The sequence below is a fragment of the Epinephelus fuscoguttatus genome, linkage group LG17, assembly GCF_011397635.1.
Source record: "Epinephelus fuscoguttatus linkage group LG17, E.fuscoguttatus.final_Chr_v1".
Classification (NCBI taxonomy): domain Eukaryota; kingdom Metazoa; phylum Chordata; class Actinopteri; order Perciformes; family Serranidae; genus Epinephelus; species Epinephelus fuscoguttatus.
This window is the reverse complement of record NC_064768.1, coordinates 41,996,106-42,016,345: the sequence shown is the minus strand read 5'-3', so window position 1 is coordinate 42,016,345 and position 20,240 is coordinate 41,996,106. Positions and strand designations below refer to the sequence as shown.

Below are 20,240 nucleotides of genomic sequence, written 5' to 3'. Positions count from 1 at the left end.
GCCTCATTGGTTGGTCTCTTACTTTGCAGGCTCAGGCTCCTCCTCTGCTTCCTCCATTGATTCACACTTCTGCAGTGTAGCTCCGCCCTCTGCTGCCCCCCCTGCTTCCTGTGTTCCCTCTGACCCCGCCCCCGACTCCACTGATTGGCCCTCCAGAGCCTCCGCCTGACTGTCTCAGCGAATGGGAGGAGAGAATGGCAGCATGCAGACAGAAACATGCAGGAAGAGATAGAATAATGAAGAGCAACACATGCTAGCATGCTAACAGAAACAAGAGCATGCTAACCTAAAGAAAAATGCAGGTAACAAACATCATGCTAATGTAAAACGCTGTTAGGCTAACAATAGCTAACTTTAGCTACAATTTGCTACCCACCAGGTCAACTGTTCCCAGAGATCTGGTGAAACACTGTCAGGATAACGTTACTAGCTAAACAGCGATGAATATGCTAATAAGATGGTGTTTAAATAACAGTATGTTAATGCCAACATGTGTCATGTGTAGGTGTGACATCATAAACCTTTTAATATGCGATTGGTCACCGGTCTAACCTGATCTTGGGGACAGATCGAGTGTCGCTGGACATGGCCGACACGTCGCTGACATCACTGTCTGATGACTTAAAGGACAGACTGTCCCTCATCTGGAGACACAGACAGAGGACAGAGGTGAGCAGGTGTGTGACATCATCAGTGATGTCATGTATTGTGTGATGTGTCAATGTGTTTCAGTTGCTCACCTTTGACGGATCCTTCATCACACCTACGGAGACACAAGAGGAGAGTTTGTTTGTTATTACGACCACTGATCAATGATGTCATATTTTAGTCTCTGATGTCACAGGAAGTTTTTCAAACAAAGAAGTGGCATCACAACATGAAACACAGCCAATTATCTTCTGGTCCCAGACATCACAGAACGCATCATCAAGACTGGACTTCTGGAGAGTCGAGTGCACACCAAAAAGGAAACAGGAAATCCAAACCCAAGCTTATCCCTTCCTCTAATCACCACATCATCACAAACCAAGGTGTCACATGACTACAGGGGGAGGGGCTACCTCTCTGCGGGTGGGTGGGGCTAACGGTTGGTGCCATACCATTGGCTGTTTTGGTTTGCTGGTCCTCCCATGTGACCTCTGCCATCATGATAGAGAAAGAGACGATTGGTCAGATGACACTACCACTCTGAACTGTGCAGGTGATCCGTCTAAAAACACCTGACCAGGATCACCTGATCCACCTGAGAATCGGACTTGCCTTTTCTAGTCCCTCCAGGTGTGGCTGAGCGTCTGTCTGGGTCTGACATGGACCAGTGGGATGTGATGATGTCGGTGTGATGAAGGAAAGATGAACACAAGAATGAATGAATGAATGATGACTGAGAATATCTACCACACATGGATCTACCAGACAACTGGTTCTATTAGTTCTACTGGTTCCACTGGATCTACAGGTGTGGACTAACTGGACAGACTGGTTTACACCCATCAAACCTGTGATGTACAAACCTGGAGTCAGTGGGGGCGGGACAGGTGAGGGGGCAGGTGAGGGTGTAGGGGTCGGTGTTGGGGCAGGTGTTGGAGCAGGTGGAGTGGGAAGAGCAGGTCCAGGAGGTGGCACTGATTGGACTACAGAAGGGGAAGGGGCAGGAGCAGGAGCAGGTGCAGGGGCAAGAGCAGGGGCAAGAGCTGGTGCAGGGGCAGGTGCAGGGGCAGGAGTCGGTGCAGGAGTCGGTACAGGGGCAGGGGCAGGAGCCCGGGCAGGGGCAGGGACAGGGGCAAGAGCTGGTGCAGGGGCAGGTGCAGGGGCAGGAGTCTGTGCAGGGGCAGGAGCCTGTGCAGGGGCAGGAGCCTGTGCAGGGGCAGGAGTCTGTGCAGGGGCAGGAGCCTGTGCAGGGGCCGGGGCAAGGGCAGGTGGTGGCTGGGGTTGAGTGGTTCCAGGAGGAGGTGGGGCTTGGATTCGTATAAGAGGAGGTGGCTGATGATTGCCAGGGGGAGGGGTTTGTTTGTGAACAGGGGGTGGGGCCTGATGATGCGGAGTGGGAGGGGCTGCAGCTGTAATCGGTGGTCCTGTGGTGAGTGTGGCCAAAACTGACAGACAGCAGAAATGGAAAAAAAAAGAAAAGATGATCAGACCGATGAATGAAAACAAACAACCAATGAGATGAAGGATGATCACATGACCTGCTGCAACAGCTAACCATTTACATGGTTGGACATGAGGGCGGATTCTAATAAAACCCACCACATTAAGGTGGAGGTTCTTGGAGGGATCCCTCAGAGACAGCTGGAGGACTCGGCCAGGGAAAATGACATATGCTACTTTTATTAGCTTGCTAATCACCCAAACCAGGACCAAGACCAAGACCACCATCAGGACAATAGGATCACAGTGTGTAAAGATGTACGATGGCTTATGTGGTGGATGGGAGATTTCGGAGGGAGTGGATATTCAGGAACCAGCAGGACCTACTGGCCAACAATGATGAGTGGCTTATAAGCTGGTTCTGACTGCCATGCCCAGTGCTGCTGGATCTCTGCGCTGCATTGGGCCTGGTGTTGCTAAGAAGCACCCACAGGAACCAAGCTGTGCCGGTGCTGTGTTGTACAATGTGGCACACCTGAAAAACATGCCACTACCATTTCATTCGTTTCAGTGGCCATTTATAGGCACCTATGGGTGGGGCAAGATATCAGGATATTTTTGTGCATAAGCACTTTCTGCACTAAGCTCTTTGTTCGTACGTCACCTTTCCTGCGCACTGTTTTATAAATAAGGCCCCTGGACAAGGACTCTTCATGGATCCTGGAACAGCTAAAAACACTTTTAAGGCAAATGTGCTCAGACTCAGAGGCTAGAGACTCAGACCCTGTGATGATCCTGGAACACTTCCTTGGACCTCGTGGAGGGACTACATCTCCCAGGCCACCATGCTCAAACCTTCTAAACCCAAACCCAAACATGTTGCGAGGGTTGGGGGGGGCTTGTCATTGGGGCTATACTCGCATCAAGGGGCATCCCCACTAATACCAGGACCAAAGGTAGTTCCAGGTACTGTAACTGTGGCCCCTGCTGATCAGCATGAACGCTGCTGGCAGGTAGTCAGTTGATCTGACACGTCACCTGACAGGTAACTAACAGACGTACTTCTCTCCGGTGCTCCTTTGGGCGGGACGATGGGCAGCTGGCGTCCTCGGCGGCTGCAGACTGGCGTTCCCGTTGGACTCGTCTGGGCGGATCCGCCTCGTGGGTTCGCCCTGTCGGAACAAAAACAAGGGACTCAATCTACCAATCTGATCAGAGGGAGGCAAGGCAGCACCTGCAAGGCCAAAGGTCAAAGGTTAAGCTAGGCATGCTACGTTAGCTAACAAAAAGCTAGTGGCTAAAACTCTAATAGTGCTGAGGGTGGTGAATTTGCACATGCTAGGATAGTGAAGGAATGACCCACCCTAGTCTCATTGTGGTTGGTTCGTACTTGTTGCTTCTGTTGGTTAGGTTGGTTGACACTGGAAAGGGTTATGGTAAGAATGACGGGGTGAGCCAATCAGAGGCAGAGTAAAGCAGGCCATTCCTTCATTAACCAAGGAAACACAAACTCGCTAATGGTCGCTAATGTTAGCACATGTTAGCAAACAAATAATCAACCAACAAACAGCCAATCAGCTCCAGCATGCTGCCAAACAAATAAAATAGATATTAAACACATGTAGAAAGAAAATAACACACTGTGAGCCAATCAGGACACAGAGGGGGAGGGGTTAAACGAGTAGGGGTGTGGCCATTGTTCAAACAGACGTCATGCTTCTCTGCTTCATTCAACAAACACTGCGGAGGCAGAGCTGCTTTCCTAATGGTCTGGGTCGGATCACCTGGTCAGGGCAGGTGAGGGGGGGGCGGAGCGTCTGGACCTAAAGTGGGCGGAGTCAGCTCTGTCGGTGGAGTGGGAGCGTGCGTAGACGGGTCGGTCAGCCATCGCTCGCTGGTCAGCCGAGCGAGAACGACTGTAGTAATCCCGCCGGTCCATCCCCCGGCTGAACCTGCACATCACCATGACAACTGTCAACCGTTGTAGCCGTGACAACCACTGCTGCACCTGCGGGAGGGGTTAGTTAGTCACGTCACCTTGACGACTGCCAGGACGGTTGTACCTGTGGAGCGGCTGCGAGGTGGATAAACAGTAAGTCACTTATTTGGCACTACATTTCCCATGAGGCCTCAGGGAGGGAGCAAAGGAAGTAGGCGGTAAGGGAGAAAGGGAGTAAGTAAGACTAATGTCCTCTACACCTACACCTGTCTACCATCCCTGAGTCAAACTGTCCGTTTACCTCAGCAGTTCGTCATCATAAGCGTCCGCTTCATAGGGGAAATCGGGAATGACGTCCTGACTGAAGAACAGAAACACGTCAGACATGTCTGCACCTGCACAGGCCACGCCCCCTCAAACTCAGACCCCCCCTCACTGACAGGAGGTATATCTCTTTCAGTAATACTACGACTGCTTTCAGCCGGTGTCATCCTCTGGCTAACACTACATTACCCATAAGCTCACCTGTAGTCCTCACAGCTCCCATTCATCACGTGGTTCGTCCACATCGGTCCAGTTTGTGTCGGACCATTAAAATATCTGACACACAGAGAAACACAATGATGACCAAGTCACAACTTTTATCCTGCGACTACCACTGCACCTACTGCAACTACTGCTGCAACTACTACTGGGAAATACTACTGCACCTACTGCAACTACTGCTGCAACTACTACTGGGAAATACTACTGCACCTACTGCAACTACTGCTGCAACTACTACTACTGGGAACTACTACTGCACCTACTGCAACTACTACTGCAACTCTGCAACTACAACTACTACAACTACTGCAACTACTACAACTACAACCCCTGCAACTACTACTGCACCTACTACAACTACTACTGCAACTACTGCGACTGCTGCAACTACCACTGCAACTACTGCTGCAACTACTACAATTACTACTGCAACTACTGCGACTGCTGCAACTACCACTGCAACTACTGCTGCAACTACTACTGCACCTACTGCAACTACTACTGCAACTCTGCAACTACACCTACTACAACTACTACTGCAACTACTACTGGGAACTACTACTGCACCTATTGCAACTACTACTGCAACTCTGCAACTACAACTACTACAACTTCTGCAACTACAACTACAACTACAACTACAACCCCTGCAACTACTACTGCACCTACTACAACTACTGCAGCTACTGCTGCAACTACTGCAACTAAAACTACTGCAACGACAACAACTACTGCAGCTTCAGCTACTGCAACTCTGCAACTACTACAACTACTGCAACTACAATTACTGCAACTACAATTACTGCAACTACAATTATGACAACTATTACTACAACTACTGCATCTACAACTACTACTGCAACTACCACAACTACTGCAACTTCTACTGAAACTACTATATCTACTTCAACTACTGATGCAACTACTGCAACTACTGCAACTTCAGCTACTGCAACTACAACTACTAAAACTACTGCATCTACAACTACTGCAACAACTGCAGCTATAACTACACTATTTAAAGTGCTACTGTGGTTGTTCCTTCTACAGCTGCAGTACCTGTCATGGGAATCCAGAGAGGTGGCAACTGACATTCTCCTCATTGGTCTCCTGAATGTTCAGAGACAGACAGTAAGACGGACCAGTACTAAGACCAGGGCCTGTTCTGCATCCAGTAAAATCAGCAGTACAACCAGTGCTACGACCAAGACTACAGCTGGTACTGAAAGTTACCTTTCTAGGCTGCTGTATTGGCTGGCGTCAGAGTATGCTCGGCTTAGTTTGGAGCCTCGCAGCAGCCGCACGGCATCTTCGCGGTACAACGGGTACAGAGGGGTAACGCTGGCAACCAGAGGTAAAAGGTTTGGTAGTCAGAAGTCAGTATGTAGAGGGTCAGGGGTTAGGGGGTCAGACATCAGGGAGTCAGAGGTCAGTGGGTCAGAGAGTCAAAGGGCCATGGAGTCAGAGGTCAGTGCATAGAGGGTCAGGAGTTAGGGGTTCAGAGATCAGGGAGTAAGAAGTCAGAGGATTAGGGAGTCAGAGAGTCAGGGAGTCAGAGGTCAGAGCACAGGGGTTTGAGGGTCAAAGATCAGGGTGTAGGGGTTAAAGGGTCAGAGGTCAGTTGGTAATGGGTCAGAGGTCAGGGCGTAGTGGTTAGGGGGTCAGTAATCGAGAGTCGGATGTCAGAGGGTTGGGGAGTCAGAGGTCAGGATGTCAGAGGTCAGGGTGTAGGGAATGGGGGTCATAAGTCAGAGGGTCAGGGAGTCAGGGGTTTGGGGTCAGAGATCAGGGAGACAGAGGTCAAAGGGTTAAGGGGTCAGAGGTCAGGACGTAGGGGTTTGGGGGTCAGTGATCAGGGAGTCAGAGGGTCAGGCAGTCAAAGGACCAAGGAGTCAGAGGTCAGGCTGTAGGGGTCTGGGGGTCAGAGGGTGAGGGATGATGAAAGAATGAAGTGGTGTAAAATGAATGTGAGGCCTTTCAGGAAGCTCAGTCTCCTCAGCTGGTTACCTGTGAGGAGGCGGTTGGCTCGGCGACCGTGACCTCATCCTGACCACATCTGATCGAGAGCAGTGATTGGACGACATGACTTGCTCTGGCACTGAGAGGGTGGAGCTGTGAAAATCCCGCCCATTCTGTCTGTAATCTGGACACAAAGGGAAGAGGAAGAGGAGGCTGAACCATCAACCCTGACCAAGAGTCTGGCTCTTAGGACTCAGTCAGACCAAGATCTGAGCTGCAGGGGCTGTAGTGCATGATGGGACATGGAGTTCACCTGATATCACCCCGATGCCGTCTTCACAGTCATAGTCTGAGAACTCACTGTCACTGATCCTCTGAGACCCTGCAGAGACACAGAGAGGGCGGAGCTTTAATCCTGTAAGCAGCTCGTCGGTAATCCTCCACAGGAAGGTCAACTAATCTGACCCACAGGAACCGCACAGGGAGATAAGAACCTCCTGATTCCACACACAAACATTCAACAATAGTTTCAGATTTTACCACATAACCTCCCCTGAAACCTCCCTGGGAACACCTCAAGGACTACTGAAACCCCCTTAACCACATCTAGACCCTTTAAAGAGCTCCTGGAGTTGGTTATAGATTATTGGAACAGCAAATGACACATTCAGACTCCCTGCAATGACTCTGAACCCCCCATGAAGACCACTGAGACCCTCAAAATGACCTTAGATCTCACCAGCCTCTCTTAGATCCCCAGGACTGTCTTGAAGACAACTGGACCCCCCTTTCCGAACCCTAGAACATTTCTGATGATTCTTGAGCACTCGGGACATAAAGAGGACTGAGCCATCACCACAAGGATTTCTGGAATCCCAGACCCCTGTCCGGATGCCCGTAGACCCCAAACACATTTTTAAGGAACCCTGGAATCTCATCAGCCTCTGAAACACAGCTGGGTAAACCTCGCAGAGAGTACCGCTAGAACCTTCTGGAGAAGAGTTGGACCTTAAAGCATCTTTAGAACCCCCTCAAGGAAGAACCACTTCATGAACCATTGAGGCATCACCACAGACTTTTGTAACCATCTTGTAGCACTGGGGTGGCTTTGAAGACAATTGGAACCACCTCAAACCATCTGGAGGTCTGTTAGATATAAAAGACCACTGGAACTCCACTCAGAACCTACAGAACCCCGACAGGGATCTCTGAGATCTCAACTAAAGACCACTGAGACCTTCTTAGAGAACCTTGAAATAGAGACACACAAACACACACACACACACACACACACACACACACACACACACACGTGTCATTACCTGAGTTATAGTACGGACCTTTGTCTGGCAAAGCATCATGGGAGAAAAGTAAAACAAAGTCAACAGAAGAAGAACAAATAAACAAAACAGTGTGTACTCTCAGTGTGTACTCTCAGTGTGTACTCTGTGTGTACTCTCAGTGTGTACTCTGTGCGTACTCTCAGTGTGTACTCTCAGTGTGTACTCTGTGTGTATTCTGTGTGTACTCTCAGTGTGTACTCTCAGTGTGTACTCTCAGTGTGTACTCAGTGTGTACTCTGTGTGTACTCTCAGTGTGTACTCTGTGTGTACTCTCAGTGTGTACTCTGTGTGTACTCAGTGTGTACTCTGTGTGTACTCTGTGTGTACTCTCAGTGTGTACTCTGTGTGTACTCTCAGTGTGTACTCTGTGTGTACTCTCAGTGTGTACTCTGTGTGTACTCTCAGTGAATGTTCTGTGAGTCTCACTCTGCAGCCTCCTGCTGGGCGGGGTGTCCTCAGGCTGCAGTCCTCTCCTCTGCAGGTAGGGGGAGGCATTGGGAAGCGGCACCGAGGAAACGTCATGGAGCTGCAGTTTGTACCAGTGAGGCTGATCGTCTAGCAGAGCCGACTCCAGCTCTATGAGGACCTGAGACACAGAGACAGCTGTCAGTACATGTATGGAACATGTCGAGTTCTATGTGTTCTCCATGAACGTTCTGACCTCTCCCAGGAACTGGCTCTCCTCCTCTCGGACTCGTGCCTGATCCCAAACCGTCAACTCCAACATCCGTTCTCTGAACTCCCGCCGGTGGACTGGAGAGTACATGAAGGTCTGGTTCCACCGAGGTTCCACTGATTTCTTCACCGTCTTTGTTCTGCGCTTACTCTTATCACTGCGATAAGGGGGAGATGATCAACAGCTAATCACAGAGCAGGACCCACTGCTGCTTACACAGAACCAGACCAGAGGTTCTGGAGGTTCTACATAGAACTGACTGGTTCTTTTTTATACCTTCTGTCCGGCAGGAAGTAGATCTTAACGTAAGGGTTCCTCGGTCGGCCGTCGTCTCTGACAGGAAGTTCTTTGGCTCCGAGAACCGTGACAATCAGCTGATGACCGACTTTATCGTACCACAGCTTCACCTGTAGAGATCAGGACAGCAGCATCAACGACAGAACAGAACCTACAACTTACAGAACAGCAGAGGAATCTCAGGCAACAGGAGGAGAACCCTGTAAAACAGGGTCCCTACGGACCAGGAGCAGTAAAAGAGCACACCAGAACAAAGCAGAACCTTGTGTAACAGAGCAGACAGAACAGCACCCCATAGAACACCACAGAACCCAGGCACAAACTCAATAAAACATCGAGAGCCCTGTAGAACACCAGTAGAACCCTCAACCACAAGAGAGTAACCCAGAAGAACCGCAGAAGAACCACAAACAACAGACGGGGACCCAACAGAGCTCAGTGGAACCTCTACTGCACTACATGTATCTGACAGCTACTGCCTAGCCACTGTTTGCTTGGTAACCGGATTGTGGGCGGGGCTTAAAACTATGAAGAGAACCACAGACGGGCAGAACAGACAGACGTCTCACTCCTCTCTGAATCTATGGTTACCTGAATTCTTGGAACCAGAGGACGCCTGTTTCCAGTCTGAAACATACACACACATCACCATGGAAATGGCTATTAACTGAGAGCTGATTGGCTGTGGGGGAGGGGAGCCATGTGGTCGTGCAGTGCATGCTGGGTAAACTTACAGACACCTGTCCGGAGAGAACGCTGGGGCTCATGGGAGACGTGACAGAGATGGACGGACCAACTTTCTGAGAGTCAAAGGAACTGGAACCTGCAGAGAACATAAAGAGAACGTAAAGAGAACTAAGTCTTGTCCTGTCTCTTTGTAGTTGTTTTGTGTCCCTTTGTGGTTGTTTTGTCTCTCTTTGTGGTTGTTTTGAGTGTCTTTGTGGTTGTTTTGTCTCTCTTTGTGGTTGTTTTGAGTGTCTTTGTGGTTGTTTTGAGTGTCTTTGTGGGTGTTTCGTGTCTCTTTGCGGTCATTTAATGTCTCTTTGTGGGTGTTTCGTGTCTCTTTGCGGTCATTTAATGCCTCTTTGTGGTTGTTTTGTGTCTCTTTGTGGTTGTTTTGTGTCACACTGCGGTCATTTAATGCCTCTTTGTGGTTGTTTCTTGTCTCTTTGTAGTTGATTTGTGTCTCTGCGGTCAATTAATGTCTCTTTGTGGTTGTTTTGTGTCACACTGCGGTCATTTAATGCCTCTTTGTGGTTGTTTTGTGTCTCTTTGCGGTCATTTAATGCCTCTTTGTGGGTGTTTCGTGTCTCTTTGAGGTTGTTTTGTGTCTCTTTGTGGTCATTTAATGCCTCTTTGAGGATGTTTTTTGTCTCTTTGTGGTTGTTTTGAGTGTCTTTTTGGTCATTTAACGCGTCTTTGTGGTTGTTTTGTGTCACATTGCAGTCATTTAATGCCTCTTTGTGGTTGTTTTGTGTCTCTTTGTGGTTTTTTTGTGTCTCTGCAGTCATTTAATGCCTCTTTGTGGTTGTTTCGTGTCTCTTTGTGGTTGTTTTGTGTCTCTTTGTGGTCATTTAATGCCTCTTTGAGGATGTTTTTTGTCTCTTTGTGGTTGTTTTGAGTGTCTTTTTGGTCATTTAACGCGTCTTTGTGGTTGTTTTGTGTCTCTGCAGTCATTTAATGCTTCTTTGTGGTTGTTTTGTGTGTCTTTGTGGTCATTTCGATGTGTAATAAACTCACTGGAGTCCAACTGGACGTGGGAGCCGTCTGTTGTTCTGGAAACGTCTCTGAGGAACAGAAGACACCATAATCTGATTACAGAATGTTCCTTCTTCTTGTCTGTTCCAGCTCAGTGACGTTGACCTTCGACTTACCCGAGTGGGCGGGACACCACCAGCTCCACCTGCGGTTCTGGTTTGGACTCCAGGATAATGTTGTAAACTTCATTAAACGTGGCTCCCTGAAGAACCCGACCGTTCCACTCTAGAACCTGATCACCTGAGGGAAGACACACCTGTGAGAACGTCTGTGTTTATATCGGGACACTTCACTTTACCTAGACTCAGGTGTGTTTACCTGGCCTCAGGTGTCCCACAGTGTCAGCCAGACTTCCTCTCTTCACCTTAGTGATGAACGCACAGAGACGACCCGAGTCCGTCATCTTCCCCCCGACCACCTGAAAAGCAGGAGAGAATGTCAGGAAGAGGAGGAGGAGGAGGAGAAAAAGGAGAAGAAGAAGAAGAAGAAGAAGAAGAAGAAGAAGAGGAAGAAGAAGAGGAGGAAGAAGAAGAAGAAGAAGAAGAGGAAGAAGAAGAGGAAGAAGAAGAAGAAGAAGAGGAAGAAGAAGAGGAGGAAGAAGAAGAAGAGGAAGAAGAAGAAGTGGGCGTGACCTTCAGTCCCAGCAGTGCTCCTGTATCCGCGGGAACCGTTCCATCCTTCATCCTCTTATTCAGCAGAATCCGACCAATCAGACGCTCCCCATCTTTGGATGGTTGCCAGGTGACCGGATGCTGATTAGGAGTAAACACATGTGGTTGCTTAGCAACAGCAACAAACAACAACGCTGATCAGATGTATTGATCCTGACACGGAGGGGGGATTAATGGAAGGAGCGGGGCTTAGTCCTACCATAGACATGGGTGCAGGCTCGCCGTGCCAGGAACCATGATCCCACCATTGGCTGTCCATGTCTCCTAGCAACCAGACATCCAGAGAAGAGAGAGAAAAGGTCAGAGGTCAGACATTTCAAACTAAACTTGAACACAAGATGTTGAACTCCCACAGCCATGGAAAACCTGGAAAAGTCCTGAACGTTTGTCCAGGAAAATGTGTGTGAACCCTGAGTCTGCAGCTTACACACGCGCGCACACACACACACACACACACACACACACACACACACACGGTCTCAACATGTCTGTAATCCATCAAAGCAGCTTTAAACACACACACACACACACACACACACACACTGCAGTACTCACAGGTCTGTGTGAACGCCATGGAGGAGGAGGAAGAGGAGGAGAAGGAGAAGGAGGAGGAGGAGGAGGAAGAGGTGTCAGCAGAGGAAGAAGATGATGGCTGTGTCTATGGATGCCGTTTGCCCTGAGCTCTGTCTGCAGGCTGCAGAGCACCTCATACCTGTCTGTGATAGATTAACTGAGTCCAAACACTGAGCCCATCTCTCTGTCTTCTGTTGTTAGCTTAATGCTAAGCTAACAGGAGTTCAGAGAGTTGGCTGGTTGTAAGCCTTTCATTAGCTTGTTATTGGCCTCTTGTTAGCCTAGTTTACGTCTCTTAAAAGCTTCTTGTTAGTCTACTATCAGCCTGTTATTAGCTTGTTCTTAGCTGGTTGTTAGCCTCCTGTTAGCCTAATATTAGCCTCTTGTTAGCCTTTTATTAGCTTGTTATTCTCTTGTTTCAGCCTGTTATTAGTTGTTGTTAATCTTGATCAACCAGTTATTAGCTGGTTGTTTGCCTACTATAAGCCGCTTGTTAGCCTGTTGACAACTTTTTGTTGGACTCGGGTTAGCCCATTATTTGGTTATTTGTTGATTGTTAGCTTGTTCTTAGCCTGTTATTAGCTTGTTGTTAATCTTGTGTTAGCCTGTTATTATCCTAATAGCTGGTTTTTAGCCTACTTTTAGCCTCGTATTAGCTCTTTTCTTAGCCCGTTACTAGTCTCTTGTCAGCCTGTTATAACCTTGTTATAAGCAAGTTGTTAGCCTGTTATTTGCCTATAATTAGCTTCTTGTTAGCCTGTAACTAACTTCTTCTTAACCTCATCTTAGCCTGTTATTAGCTTCTTTTCAGCATGTTATTACCTTGTTATTAGCAAGTTGTTAGCCTATTATTAGCCTATAATTGGCCCTTTGTTAGCATATTATGAGCCTCCTCTTAGCCTGTTATTACCTTGTTATTATCAAGTGGTTAGCCTATCATTAGCCTATGATTAGCCTCTTGTTAGCATATTACTAGCCTGTTATTATTCTTATTCGCCTGTTTTTAGCTGGTCGTTGGCTTGTTATCAGCCTGTTGTTAGCTTGACCTGTAGCTTAGCCTGCAGCTAGTTTGAAGGTTAAATAATAAACTAGATGCTAGCAGAGGTTTGCTAGCTGTTAGCAACACTCCAGCCTTGATCCTGCTTGTCTCCTCCCGCCCCTCCACCAGACCAGAGCCGTCAAAATCCAGCAGGTCTCCCAGACCCTCCAGACCACCGCAGGATCCAGCAGTTGCTATGACGTTCTCCGTCAGGTGTGCAGACAGGTTGTTGTCTGCTTGGTCAACAGTTGCATTGCCTCCTGCGGTCTCTGTTTCTATTCTTGTCCCTCTTCAGTGACTCCTGAGGCAGGCTGGGTAATCCACACTCTCCTCTTTTAATCCAATTGTACCACAGCAGAGACGGCGGCCCGACGGCACCAGAGCATCCGGGGGTGGGGGGGTGGGGAGAGTTCTGCTCTATTGTGGATCAGATTTTCAGGCGGGTTCTCAGGATCCTTCAGGATCCTCCAGGGTTCTCCAGGCCTGGATAAGTGAGGTCTGAGGGTCTGTTGAAGGTTCTCCTGGTTGTCAGTTCTCCCTAGGTGTCTTCAGGGTGGCGGCTACAGAGATTCTGAGCTGCTCCGTCACCTCAAGACCTGACGGGCGGAGCCAAGAACCCTCTGAGCCAATCAGAGCTCAGAATCTCTGACCAGGTGACCTCTGGTCCAGTCACATGCAGGCAACGGATTAACTCATCAACATGATGCCTGATTTCTGACAGACGACCTGTGGCAACTGCAACATGATCAACTGCAAATTCTCCAACTGCAACATGATCAACTGCAACATGATCAGCAACTGCAACATGATCAGCAACTGCAACATCTTCAACTGCAACATGATCATCAACTGCAACATGATCAACTGTAACATCTTCAACTGCAACATGATCAACTGCAACTTGTTCAACTGCAACATGATCAACTGCAACATGATCAGCAACTGCAACATTATCATCAACTGCAACATGATCAACTGCAACATGATCAACTGTAACTTGTTCAACTGCAACATGATCAACTGCAACATGATCAGCGACTGCAACATGACCATCAACTGCAACATGATTAACTGCAACGTGTTTAGCAACTGCAACATTTTGCTGCAGCAGATTGAGCGATACATGAATCAGAGCAACCCCAGACATCAGTAAAGAACCCAGGAGAACCTCAGAATCAACCCACAGAATAGAAGCATTAGAACTCAGTAGAACCCTGTCAGAGCAGCAACAGAACCATCAGCAATACAACAACATGACAGAGCAACTTTTTCACCCAGTAGAACGTCTGCAGAACAAGCAGGAACCCACGGTTGTGTGTTGTGTTCTCACAGTGTTGTCAGTGTTTTCAGTGTTCTCAGAGGAGCCCCCTGGTGTCCGTCAGGTGCAGGTGCAGGTGCAGCAGCTCAGTGGGAGGAGATTTTCACTGAGCTAATGAGTGTCTGTGCTGCAGAGACTCTGTGATGATGCTACACAGAAACCTTTCAAACTGAAGTCACTGTTAGCTGGTCTGACAATAATCTGAAACAAAGTATTGATTTTAAAATGATTTTATTGATCTCATTTTTAAGAGATTGAAAGAAAACGATTTCATTGGTATAAAAAAGAATATAATTTGTTAAAAAATATTTAATTGATTTAAAAATGATTTTACAAAACGATTTATCAATCATTTCATCCCAATTATTTTATTGATTTAAAAATGATTTTTATTGATTGAAAATTAGTTTTTAAATAATTTTAAATTGCTTTTACTGATCTAAATATTCTTGGAAATTTAAAAAAAAAATGTGTTCACTGATTAAAAATAATTTTATCGATTTAAAATGATTGTTATTAATCTAAAAATGATTTTTTTGTTGATTTAAAAATTATTTTATGAATTTGAAAATTACTTTATATTGAGTAAAAAATGATTTCATTAATATAAAAAATGTTTACTGATTTGAAGATGAGTTTTTAATTGATTTAAATGATGAAAATGATTTATAAATTATTTTCATTTTCATTTATTAGAAAATTATTTTTAACAGTTCATTTAAAATGATTTCATTAACTTTATGAAAGCAACTTTAATTTATTTAAAATGATTTTATTGATTTCAGAATTATCATTAGCATGTAGCCACCTAGCCTCATATAATTAGCAGTTAGCCTATCGCCACCTGGCCTCATATAATTAGCGGTTAGCCTGTAGCCACCTAGCCTCATATAATTAGCAGTTAGCATGTAGCCACTTAGCCTCATATAATTAGCAGTTAGCCTGTAGCCACCTAGCCTCATATAATTAGCAGTTAGCATATAGCCACCTAGCCTCATATAATTAGCAATTAGCATGTAGCCACCTGGCCTCATATAATTAGCATTTAGCATGTAGCTACTAGCCTCATTTAATTAGCAGTTAGGATGTAGCCACCTAGACTAATATAATTAACAGTTAGCATGTAGCAACTTAGCGTGACATAATTAGCAGTTAGCCTGTAGCCACCTAGCCTTATATAATTAGCAGTTAGCATGTAGCACCAAGTCTCATTTAATTAGCAGTTAGCATGTAGCCACCTAGCCTCATATACTTAGCAGTTAGCACGTAGCCACTTAGCCACATATAATTTGCAGTTAGCATGTAGCCACCTAGCCTCATAAAATTAGTAGTTAGCAAGTAACCACCTAGCCTCATATAGTAGTTAGCATGTAGCCACCTAGCCCCATATAACTAGCAGTTTGCATATAGCGACTTACTGTCAGGCTCGTCACAGCTGTTGTAGTCGGGCGTGATTGCCAGATCCTCCTCTGAGCTGCTGAAGCTACCAATCACATGCATCTTCCCCATTCTCCACCCTCTCTCATTGGTCGTCTTCCTCTTGAGGGCAGAGCTAGGGTCGAGGTGCTGCCGAGGTAAGGGGCTGCGGCGGGGAGATGTGGGACTGACATGATTGACTGTCCGGTCCACAGAGAACGACCTCTGACCTCCGACCAATCCCTGAAGCCGATTCTGACGAAGCGCTGCGAGGAAGAACACGAGTTAGACTGATCTGTTCCATGAACTAACATGTCCACAGTTCTGTTCCCTGAACTAACAGGTCGTTGGTTCTGTTCCCTGAACTAACAGGTCGACGGTTCTGCTCCCTGAACTAACATGTCCACAGTTCTGTTCCCTGAACTAACAGGTCGTTGGTTCTGTTCCCTGAACTAACATGTCCACAGTTCTGCTCCCTGAACTAACAGGTCGTTGGTTCTGTTCCCTGAACTAACATGTCCACAGTTCTGTTCCCTGAACTAACAGGTCGTTGGTTCTGCTCCCTGAACTAACAGGTCGTTGGTTCTGTTCCCTGAACTAACATGTCCACAGTTCTGTTCCCTGAACTAACAGGTCGTTGGTTCTGTTCCCTGAACTAACAGGTCGATGGTTCTGCTCCCTGAACTAACATGTCCACAGTTCTGTTCCCTGAACTAACAGGTCGTTGGTTCTGCTCCCTGAACTAACAGGTCGTTGGTTCTGTTCCCTGAACTAACAGGTCGTTGGTTCTGCTCCCTGAACTAACATGTCCACAGTTCTGTTCCCTGAACTAACAGGTCGTTGGTTCTGTTCCCTGAACTAACAGGTCGACGGTTCTGCTCCCTGAACTAACATGTCCACAGTTCTGCTCCCTGAACTAACATGTCCACAGTTCTGTTCCCTGAACTAACAGGTCGTTGGTTCTGTTCCCTGAACTAACAGGTTGACGGTTCTGCTCCCTGAACTAACATGTCCACAGTTCTGTTCCCTGAACTAACAGGTCGTTGGTTCTGTTCCCTGAACTAACATGTCCACAGTTCTGTTCCCTGAACTAACAGGTCGTTGGTTCTGCTCCCTGAACTAACATGTCCACAGTTCTGTTCCCTGAACTAACAGGTCGTTGGTTCTGTTCCCTGAACTAAAAGGTTGATGGCTCTGTATTCGTACCTGTATGTCTCAGGGCCGGATGGCCGGGCTCGGCGGTTTCCAGGGAAGCGTCACTGTGACGCCGTTGGTGGCGGACTCTGCCGACCTGAGCTAACATCCTCATGGCTTCCTCGCTCGGCTGCGGCTTCACTGGGTAACGAGCCAGGTTAGGGTCACTACGGTAACGAGCCTGAAATTCCTCCTCCTCCTCCCGTCGCCGCCGCTCGCGCTCATCCTGAACCAGGTCCAGAGGATGGTCCTGAACCAGAAGAGGAAATGGTGAGAACCAACACATACACTTCAGTTCTATTACTTTTTTTTTTTTTTTCCTGATCTCAGGCTCAAATGTTTACCATGTACTTTGCAAAGTAACTAACAGTTCTAGTTCTAAAATAGCTCTACAGCACTTTAATTTCTAATGTTTTACATTACTCCAGCACTTTAACCCCCAATGTCTCTACATCTATTACTGTCATCTATCACAACTGATCACAACCACAACAAGAACCATGTACTGGACTCTGCATTGCTACAGGCTAACACACTATCCACACACCCCATACAGCCCCCTCTCCCCCGCCTGCTCGTTACCTGGTTGCATCCAGAAACACGGCGTAAAGCATATACATACTTAAGGCACTGGAGGCAACATGATGTGTGCAATACTTCTGTTATGTGTCGCTGGCTGACTCTATGCTGCAACGATAAGACTGTTATGTGTGTTAATGTCTCATACTGTAATTGTATATTCTATGTGTACTGTATTGATTTTATATTACCTCTTAGGAACTATGCTGATAAACACCTGGCAGGGGGACTACCAATATAAATCAGCCCCTGGCTGCAATTGGGTGCATCTACATTTTCTTTTTCCTTTTCTTTAAAAGGAATGTTTATTGATGTACATTGTCCCTTCTTAAACAAATAAATGTTATTGTATTGTATAACTGTCGTAACAGACTCACCTGTGAGTGCCAGCGGCCGCGCCCATCTCTGATTGGTTGCCTTCGGACCCGCAGCTCCTCCTCCCCATTACCATGGCAGCCGTGCGGCGAGCGAGTGCGGCGGACCAGACCGTGATCAGAGGGCGAGCGAGGCATCCTGCCCCCCCCACCATCATAATACGACCCCAAGGGGCTCGGCTTCCTGTCAATCACACGGAACGGACAAATCAGAGAGGAGGAGGAGGAAGTTTAGCTAACACATGCACGTGGTCACCATTCGCCAAGAAAACGTGATTGTGGGTTCCTTCTTTCTGCGATGAGATACGATACAATACGATGCAATGCGATACTATTATCCAATCTTTCACGTTCTCCTTATGTATACCATCATTTTCCATATTATACTATATGATGTTAATGTCATCATCACCATCATTGTTATCATTATCATTGATCATCTGATTCTGATTCTAAAGCTGATTCTAATTATTATTACTATTATTATCATCAGCATTAAGGCCACAACCAACGTATGTCAGATTGACCTGAAATTCAGCACACATGAAGCATCCAGACCCCTCAGATCATCTGGAACAGGTTTACTCAGTGTTCCCAGGATCAAAACCAAACAAGGTGAAGCAGCCTTTAGTTTCTATGCTCCCCGCCTGTGGAACAAACTTCCAGAATATCTGAGGTCGGCTGAAACTGTCAACACATTTAAATCAGGGCTTAAAACATGACTATTTACTGCAGCTTACCAGTGAACTAGATACGTAACTTATTGTTAGGATAATCTGTAGGTATTGTTTTTATATTTGTCTGCTGTTGCTTTTGCTTTATGTTTGCTTTTTAAATGCATTTTCTGCACTGTTTTTCTTGCTTTTAGCTTTTGTTTTTAATGATCTATTGTTCCTTTAATGTTTTATCTTAACATATTTCCCTTGTAAAGCACATTGAATTGCCTTGTGTATGAATGGTGCTATATAAATAAAATTGCCTTGCCTTGCCACATGTTCAGGTGTTTTGACATCTCCTCACAATAATAATAAAACTTCTTCTAAATAAAATCACCATCGGTCGACACCTTTAACATGATGACATCACAACAGTGATCAAGAAACAATAATCAGTTGATAATCAATCATAGAATCATAAAGAAATAAGGGGTTCTTACAGTTTGTCTGTCGGCTGGTCGAAGCTTCACCTCCACACTCACACACACACACACACACACACACACACATACACACACACACACACACACACATACTCAGCAGCTTTATGACTGTAATCTGGATCATAACTGAAGCCCCGCCCACTCTCACTCACCACTGGCTCCTCCCAAACAGGACATGACCTCACTGCTCCCCATCCCCGACTGTGTTATTAGCCTTTGTTATGAGCCTGTGTGTTGTTAGTCTGTGCTTTGTTAGCATGTGTGTCATTAGCCTGTATTTTATTAGCCTGTGTTTTGTTAGCATGTGTGTCATTAGCCTGTGTGTTGTTAGCCTGTGTGTTGTTAGCATGTGTTTTGTTAGCCTGTGTGTTGTTAGCCTGTGTTGTTAGCCTGTGTGTTGTTAGCCTGTTTTGTTAGCATGTGTGTCATTAGCCTGTGTGTTGTTAGCCTGTGTGCTGTTAGCCTGTGTGTTGTTAGCCTGTGTGCTGTTAGCCCGTGTGTTGTTAGCTTGTGTGCTGTTAACCTGTGTGTTGTTAGCCTGTGTGTTGTTAGCATGTGTGTTGTTAGCCTGTGTTTTGTTAGCATGTGTGTTGTTAGCCTGTGTGTTGTTAACCTGAGTGATGTTATCCTGTGGGTTGTTAGCCTGTGTTGTTAGCCTGTGTGTTGTTAGCATGTGTTTTGTTAGCCTGTGTTTTGTTAGCATGTGTGTTGTTAGCCTGTGTGTGTTAGCCTGTGTGTTGATAGCCTGTGTGTGTTAGCCTGTGTTGTTAGCCTGTGTGTTGTTACCATGTGTGTTGTTAGCCTGTGTGCTGTTAGCCTGTGTGTTGTTAGCCTGTGTATTGTTAGCCTGTGTTGTTAGCCTGCGTGCTGTTAGCCTGTGTGCCGTTAGCCTGTGTGCTGTTAGCCTGTGTGTTGTTAGCATGTGTTTTGTTAGCCTGTGTGCTGTTAGCCTGTGTGTTGTTAGCATGTGTTTTGTTAGCCTGTGTGTTGTTAATCTGTGTGATGTTCTTCTCTCTCTCTTTCTCTTTCTCGTATTCTATTACTGCATCTTGCTAACTCGGCCATTCTGCATGTCACTAACTCGGCTTCTTCTCCGGAGCCTTTGTGCTCCACTGTCTCTCAGATTAACTCATATCACAGCGGTGCCTGGACAGCGTGACGTGTGTGGTTGTGCTGCTGCCGTGGTCCTGCCAGATGCCTCCTGCTGCTGCTGCCATCATTAGTCATTAGTCATACTTCTACTGTTATTATACACATATGACTATTGTCACACATGTATACTGCCAGGTATTAATACATACTTTCAACATA

The 20,240-nt window shown here is 46.6% G+C and overlaps 1 protein-coding gene across 9 annotated transcripts in view; it reads right to left on the bottom strand.

The window, feature by feature from the left end:
- LOC125904845 (regulating synaptic membrane exocytosis protein 2-like) overlaps window positions 1–20,240 on the bottom strand; it is a 29,871-nt gene that overhangs the window by 4,779 nt on the left and 4,852 nt on the right. Inside the window, exons 5-26 of one of the 9 annotated variants that reach the window (XM_049602509.1) lie at window positions 17,774–17,954; window positions 16,830–17,067; window positions 15,626–15,889; window positions 11,477–11,541; window positions 11,239–11,358; window positions 10,925–11,024; window positions 10,723–10,846; window positions 10,589–10,635; window positions 9,583–9,671; window positions 9,440–9,475; window positions 8,828–8,958; window positions 8,537–8,708; window positions 8,302–8,461; window positions 7,855–7,878; window positions 6,846–6,914; window positions 6,581–6,716; window positions 3,873–4,040; window positions 3,151–3,260; window positions 1,512–2,093; window positions 741–763; window positions 553–644; window positions 23–169 (exon numbers count right to left, since the gene is read on the bottom strand). In XM_049602509.1, the coding sequence (XP_049458466.1) occupies window positions 23–169; window positions 553–644; window positions 741–763; window positions 1,512–2,093; window positions 3,151–3,260; window positions 3,873–4,040; window positions 6,581–6,716; window positions 6,846–6,914; window positions 7,855–7,878; window positions 8,302–8,461; window positions 8,537–8,708; window positions 8,828–8,958; window positions 9,440–9,475; window positions 9,583–9,671; window positions 10,589–10,635; window positions 10,723–10,846; window positions 10,925–11,024; window positions 11,239–11,358; window positions 11,477–11,541; window positions 15,626–15,889; window positions 16,830–17,067; window positions 17,774–17,954 (3,078 nt within the window). The remainder of the gene's footprint in view (window positions 1–22; window positions 170–552; window positions 645–740; window positions 764–1,511; window positions 2,094–3,150; window positions 3,261–3,872; window positions 4,041–6,580; window positions 6,717–6,845; window positions 6,915–7,854; window positions 7,879–8,301; window positions 8,462–8,536; window positions 8,709–8,827; window positions 8,959–9,439; window positions 9,476–9,582; window positions 9,672–10,588; window positions 10,636–10,722; window positions 10,847–10,924; window positions 11,025–11,238; window positions 11,359–11,476; window positions 11,542–15,625; window positions 15,890–16,829; window positions 17,068–17,773; window positions 17,955–20,240) is intronic. The other 8 variants (XM_049602514.1, XM_049602513.1, XM_049602510.1 and 5 more) reach the window with 8 other exon arrangements.